General features: G+C 48.1%; 1 protein-coding gene across 1 annotated transcript in view; it reads left to right on the top strand.

Moving 5' to 3' along the window:
• Positions 1 to 7,156, top strand: part of Fbxl2 (F-box and leucine rich repeat protein 2) — a gene marked incomplete at its 5' end in the record, with an annotated part of 21,331 nt that overhangs the window by 2,071 nt on the left and 12,104 nt on the right. The window contains 3 exons of the mRNA XM_029542898.1: positions 953 to 1,047; positions 6,240 to 6,308; positions 6,405 to 6,500. Of these exons, the coding sequence (XP_029398758.1) occupies positions 953 to 1,047; positions 6,240 to 6,308; positions 6,405 to 6,500 (260 nt within the window). The remainder of the gene's footprint in view (positions 1 to 952; positions 1,048 to 6,239; positions 6,309 to 6,404; positions 6,501 to 7,156) is intronic.

Below are 7,156 nucleotides of genomic sequence, written 5' to 3'. Positions count from 1 at the left end.
ACAGTACGTTAGAGCCCCAACTCCGTATGAAGTGACCGCACAGTACGTTAGAGCCCCAACTCCGTATGAAGTGACCGCACAGTACGTTAGAGCCCTAACTCCATATGAAGTGACCGTACAGTACATTAGAGCCCTAACTCGGGTTGTGATGCTCACTGGAGACCCTTTTCTCCCCGAGCCTCACTCCAATGACGTAAGCCTATGGTTTGCTATGCCTAGGGGTACCGAGGGTTACTGAATGAATATTGAACTGGCAAAGGTCTTGGTATTTTTCCCTCTGAGAAACAGTGATCTGTAGCTACCGACATGTACATGACTTTTTTTTTTTTTTAAATTCTGGTATAAAAACTTTGTTCCAATGAAGAAAGAATAAAGAAATCCTCACAATGGAGAGACATCAGTGTTGTGGGCTTCAGCCGTTAGGTGCTTACATATCCTTACATTCTGAAATTTCCCAGGCCTAATTGTCTTTTCCCTTTGGTAACAAAGACTTATTTTGCAGTTTGTCTTGGATTTTGCTTAAACATCATAAAGTCTAGGAAGAGAGGTGGCTCAGGGGTTAGAAGTGCTCTGTGCTTTTTTAGGGGATCCAAGTTCAGTTCCCAGTACACATACTGGATGGCTTACAAGCACCTGTGAACTTGGGTTCCAGCACTCTCTTCTGGCCTTTGAGGGTACTCACACACATACATATAAACTAAAATATATATCTTCAAAATTAGCTCAGCTAATCCTCCAGAAAGCATGATAGACACACTGGGGTCAAAGTTGAGACTTGCAGTCCAGCTGAAGTGTTAGGCCAGGTCGCAGTGTGTGCCAGCCCCGCTCAGGTGCTGTGCCTACTGCCCGGATGGACTCCCACTGCATGTAGGAACGTGCGCTCACAGTTCAGCATATACTGTTAAGTAAGCAGCATGCCAGAGTGACTGATTCCTGTCCTTCTCTGTTTAAGGGCCGAGTGGTGGAAAACATCTCCAAGAGGTGTGGTGGCTTCCTCAGAAAGCTCAGCCTGCGCGGCTGCATTGGAGTCGGGGACTCCTCTTTGAAGTAAGTGACAGCCACAGTGACCACTTGGTCACAGCAGCTGATGGTTGACAGAAAAAGCAAAGCAAACATGGTCTAGACTTTCCTTCGGTCCTTTCTGTGGTAATTTGCATAATGAGAGTCCTGCCTCTGACCTGGGGACAAATGATTTCACCTGCCCAGTGTGAGCTCTCTCTCTGGAAGCCAGTGGGGCAGTTACAGAGCACATGTGGAGTGTCGGGGTGTGCATCAGATCAGCGCTGAGACTTGTGTGTGCTCAGTCTCCTCTGTGCCCCACCCTCCCCTGCCATCTTTCTAGTTTCTTTGAAGACCATACTCACACAAAGCGGTTCTTTCAAAAGCGCCTTTATGGTAAGATAGAAGTTTGCTTACTCTTGATGGGACAGGATTATCACATTGTGTTGCTTTTATTATAGCAGTCAGTGGTGCCTGTGCAGCTGAATGCATACATACCCCCTTCCTCCTAGGTAGCCGTGGTTTCTTGGAGTGGCAAAGGGTTTCTTCGACTTATAGGTTACAGCGCATCATCAGGAGAAGCCAAGGCGATAGCTCGAGGCAGAGGCCACGGAGGAACTATGCTTATTGGCTTGCTCAGCCTCTTTTCTTACCCAGCCCAGGCCCACCGGCGGAGGTGGGTGTAGGGATTGTGTCACCCAAAGTGGGCTGGACCCTCCCTCACCCAGGCCAGCCAGGTTGAAGCAGTTCTCCAGCTGAGGTTGGAGTCTCTACCTGGTTGGAGTCACCTCTTCCCAGGTGATTCTAGGTTCATATAGTTGACAGATGAATCTAACTATGACATCGGGCTTGGTGGGAAGCATTTTACCTGCTGAGCCATCTCTCCAGCCCATGAAAGACTTGGAAAGAAAAGACAGCATCTCTCTATTGTATAGCTCTGGCTGTCCTGGGACTTGCTGTGGATGACTTTGAACTCACAGATCCATACCACACTCAGCCTCCATGAGAATTTTTTTTAAGCAGGAATACAGAGGAAAGGAGGGCGGATGCAGGCCGTGCGGTGTGACTGTGGTCAACACCCAGAGTGGAAAATGCCATAATGCGACTGTCACTGTGTACAGTGTAGACAGACTAATAAATTAAAGGCTAGCCCAGACCCTCAGGCCGGTTTTCCTGCCCACAGAGCTCTGTACCTCAGTGAAATGGACTGAGTGCTAGCTTGGCCGGAAGCAGGGTATGTGCTAATAGGCCTGATGTAGCTAGCTTTCAGTGCAAGGCATAAATCTAACAGTTGTCTGACGGAAGACCAAGATGAATGTGAAAATGTGGACTGCAAGTGGGGCTATCAAAGGCCATTTATTTGTTTGATTGTTTTTTGTCTTAGGATCTCTTGACGTAGCCCTGGCTGGCCTAGAACTTGTTCTATAGATCAGGCTGACCTGGAGGCCACGGAGATCCACCTGTCTCTGCCTCCTGAGGGCTGAGGTTAAAGGTGTGGACCACCACTGCCTGATGGGAAATACCTTTCACCATGGGATGGAAACCCTGGTTTACTAGGAAAACACCGCTGAGAGACCAAGAACTGGTTTGTTCTGACCAAAAGTCTATGTTGATTATGTAGATATCTGTGCATCAGAGGGAGAGGCTGTTCCTGTGTGCATGGCTCCTGCCATTCGGAGCAATTGCCCTGGGATTAGTTCACCTTGCTGTAATACCAACTGTTTGTTCCTTTCTATGGCTGAGCAGCAATCCATCCTACAATGTACAGATGCTGTACATCTTGTAAACCTGTCTTAGAGGCTGGGCAGACGGCTCAGGGGTGAAGAACACCTGCTGCCCTTGCAGAGTTCCCGGCACCAGTGTCAGGCAGCTCAGAACCTACTGTTACTGCAGCTCCAGGGGGATCCAGCGCCCCCTTCTGGCCTCCATAGGTACCTGCACTCATGTGCACACATACATATGAGTAAAATAAAGGGAGCCTCTTACAACTGTGTTTATTACACCAGCCTCACTGAACCTCAAAGCCTTGGCAAATGTCTTTCCAGGTCATGTGTCCACTTTTTCATTCGGTTGTATTTTATGATTTTTGAGAATTTTTAATTCATTTTGGATACTAGTGCTTTGCACAGTACCTTTGTAAGAGTGCTCTCCTAGGCTCCTAACTGCCTGTCTGAAAAGGAAGTTTCTTTGCTGATTTATTTAATTTAATTTTTAAAATTTTTTTTAAGATTTATTTATTTATTATACATAAGTACACTGTAGCTGTCTTCAGACACTCCAGAAGATGGCTGTGAGCCACCATGTGGTTGCTGGGATTTGAACTCAGGACCTTCGGAAGAACAGTCGGGTGCTCTTACCTGCTGAGCCATCTCATCAGCCCTTAATTTAATTTTTAAATTGTTGTGTTTGTGTATGGGCCTGCATTTATGTGCACCATGTGTGTGCAGTACCTGCAGAGACCAGAAGAGGGCATTGGGTTCCTCTAGAACTGGAGTTATGGAATTGAGAGCCACCATGTGGGTGCTAGGAACCGAACTTGGATCCTCTGGAAGAACAGCCAGTGCTACTAGCTGCCCAGCCATCTCTCCAGCCCCAAAGGGAGGTTTTTACTGAAAGACATTTCACTGAGTTCTTCCTTATGGAACGTAAGCACTTGCTGTGTTCCTGGGGTCACATACACCCTATCCTGTGCCTGCCTTGTGAAAGTCTACAAAGCTTTTTGTTTTTATTTTATGTGTATGTGTGAATGCTTTCATGATTGTGCACCATGTGTTCCTGGTGCTGACGGAAGCCAGAGAGGGCATCAAATCCCCTGGGTCTGGGGTTACAAGTTGCCACGTGGGTGCCAAGAAAGCAAGCAGTGTCCTGACTGCTGGGCCCCTCCACAGCCCACTCTGTATACGTTTTGCAATTTTAACTCAGCTCTATTTTTGTTTGTTTGTTTGTTTTTGGAGACAGGGTTTCTCTGTGTAGCCCTGGGTGTCCTGGAACTCACTCTGTAGACCAGATTGGCCTCGAACTCAGAAATCCACCTGCCTCTGCCTCCCAAGTGCTGGGATTAAAGGTGTGCACCACCACCTCCCAGCAACTCAGCTCTATTTTGACTTTAAAAAATGCATATGCTTTGGTGTTTTGCCTGCATGTATGTCTGAGTGAGGGTGTCAGATCCTCTGGAACTAGAGTTACAGACAGTTGTGAGAGGCCATGTGGGTGCTGGGAACTCAGGACCTCTGGAAGAGCAGCCAGTGCTCTTAACTGCTGAGCCATCTCTCAGGCTTTGTTTGTTTTGACTATTTGGGGGCAGTTATTCTTGTGCAATCTGTGTCTTATAGTCGACCACACACATTTCCGTGGCTAGTGCCATCATGTCTTGGAAGCAGACAGTTGGTTTCCAACCCAACCCTGCTTACAGAGCCTCTGTGTCAGCTTCAAGTGTTCAGCTCCTCACAGCTCGCACTGAGCAGTGTGAAAGCTGCATCCATGTTTTGTCAGACTTGGTTCTAAATAGTCTTTTAAAAAATCTATTTTAAATTATGTGTATATGTTTATCTGTTGGGGGTGGAGTGTGTATATTTGAGGGGGCATCTGACCCCAGGGAGTTGGAGCTGCCGGTGATTGTGAGCCACCTCACAGGGGTGCTGGGAAGGAAAGTGCCATTGCAGACTATGCACTTCACTCTGACCTGCCTTACTGTTCATCAACAGAAATAGAAACCTGATTAATTTTTATACGTTGATCCCCCCCCACACACACACACACACTGCCTCCTGCAATACTGAGGACCTCATGCATGTCATATCTGTGGTTTATAACTGAGCTATATGTCACAGACTAGCTCCTGTGTGTATGCTTATTTTGGAGTGTCCCTGATGCATCTTCAGCCACACTGACCATCTTCCTGCTGTAGCTAATCTGGGGTCAACCCATCCAGTACATTTCAGCTTGGCCACTGGGTTTTCATATCTAAAACTTAACATGTCCGTTACAGATTTAGTTTCCTGTTTTGTTCGGTGTGGGCAGACATCATGAGCTCCACATTCTTAGGTATGGAACACCTTTTGTTCCTATAAATGCTGTTTTGAGTTTAATTCTTCATTGGTTTGACTGTTCTTTTGGGGATTGTACCCTCTGTTAGTCTTGGGGCTGGTAGAATGGAGCTCGAGGGAGAGTGCGCCTGTAGCATGTGGGGAGCCCATGACCCCCAGCAACAGAAGTCAGTCAGACTGTTTTAAAGACTCAAGTTTTTTTGTTTTATGTGTATGCGTGTTTGTCTGCACAAGCGCGCAGTGCCTGCAGAGGCCATAAGAGGACCCTGAATTCCCTGTAGCTGGAGTTCTAGATGAGTGTGTGCAGCCTGTGGGTACTGGGAAACAGACTCAGGTCCTCTGCAAGAGTAGCGAGTGCTCATAGCCAGCGGGTCATCTCTGCTGTTATTGCTTCTAGTTAATTCTTTCCCCGGCCATAGGGAGTTGTTCACATGCACATATCAGGGTCACACATGGCAGCTGCTGGCATTCTATTCCACTGGCCCCTGTTGAGCTTCATGGACTTCTTGGGTTTCATCTTCCTAGCCCCGCCCCAGGGATCCACTTTGGTTCCCCATCCTTACACATCAGCAGGGCAGAATGAGCAGATACATGCTCTAGGTGGCTAGGTTTTGGAGGTGGTGGATATGTCACGGAACAGCCAGGACCCATGAAACCTGCTGAAGTGTCTCAGGAAGATGCAGGGAGCGGTAGTCATGTGTAGCTTTCTGCTTCTGGTCCTGCTCTCACCCAGTAAGTAAGGCAGCTCTTCTTCATAACGGGGGTCCTTGCCAGTAAGTGATGGCTCTCGATGCTAACAAGACTGACAGGGTTAGAGTGCCCCAGGGCACAGCACAGAGAAGGTCTTATCTTGCTTCGAGTGGACTTTTCCAGTCGAGAAATGTCAGGCCTGCCATCTCAGATGATCCCCAAGGTGGGGCTGGAGGAGGGTCAGCTGACAGGTAGCTTGGGTCTTTATGCCAGGCTAGCAGTAGGCAGCACCGGGGAGCGTCCCAGGTCACTGAGCCCTGTATCTGCCAAGGAGTCTGTGGCCTTTGCTGAGTTAAAGAGGATTTGGAAAGCAGTTTGAAGTGGATGGTTGTGCTGCCCCCTAGTGGCCACCTCGCAGATTGCACCCGCCAGAGCACTGTCTTGCTTTACAGCTTTTTTTTGTTAGGTTGGGGAAGAACAACTCCTTTTTCCTTCTCGTTTTAGGACCTTTGCACAGAACTGCCGAAACATTGAACATTTAAACCTCAATGGCTGCACAAAAATCACTGACAGGTAGGATTAAGGATGGGTCTAGGGCGAGAGTGGCCACAAGGGAGACAGGCGAGAAACAAGGTTGGAAATGTCTTTAGTATGTCTGCCTCGTTTCAGCACGTGTTACAGCCTTAGCAGATTCTGTTCCAAGCTGAAACACCTGGATCTCACGTCCTGCGTGTCTGTTACCAATAGCTCTTTAAAGGGCATCAGGTGAGAGCGCTTGGCATTTGGGGGCGGGGGGCAAAAAAGAAAAAGTGTGGGCCGAGGAGTGTGGCTCAGTCTGTAAGGCAATAAAGGCAAGTTCCAGTATCCAGAATCCGCGTAGACAGCCGGTGACCCCAGGGCTGCAGTGCTGGGGAGGAGACCTCGGGCTAATGGCCGCCCGGCCTCGCTGAATTGGGGAGTTCCAGCCTGGTTCACTGAAAAACCCTGTGTGATAAGGGGGCAGAATGCAGGAAAAGGGAATGTAAAGCTAGGGCTGGGGAGAGGACTCAGCAGTTAGGAGCAAGTACTGCTCCTGCAGAGGAACCACGTTCCCAGCACCCGTAGTGGACAGCTAATAGTTGCCTCTAGATCTAGGGGTATGAAGCCTTTTTCTGGACACTGTGGGCGACTGCATTCAAAGACATAAAACCACACACACACACATATTTAAAATTTAAAAGAGATTTTAAAGCTAATTATTTTCTATTTTCTTTTTTAAAAAAGATTTATTGCCAGGCGTAGTGGCGCACGCCTTTAATCCCAGCACTCGGGAGGTAGAGGCAGGCGGATTTCTGAGTTCAAGGCTAGCCTGGTCTACAAAGTGAGTTCCAGGACAGCCAGGACTGTACAGAGAAACCCTGTCTTGAAAAACCAAAAAAAAA

Source organism: Mus pahari, chromosome 10 (assembly GCF_900095145.1).
Source record: "Mus pahari chromosome 10, PAHARI_EIJ_v1.1, whole genome shotgun sequence".
In the NCBI taxonomy this organism is placed as follows: domain Eukaryota; kingdom Metazoa; phylum Chordata; class Mammalia; order Rodentia; family Muridae; genus Mus; species Mus pahari.
Note: the sequence above shows the minus strand (reverse complement) of the source record. Positions and strands in the feature narration are given on the sequence as shown.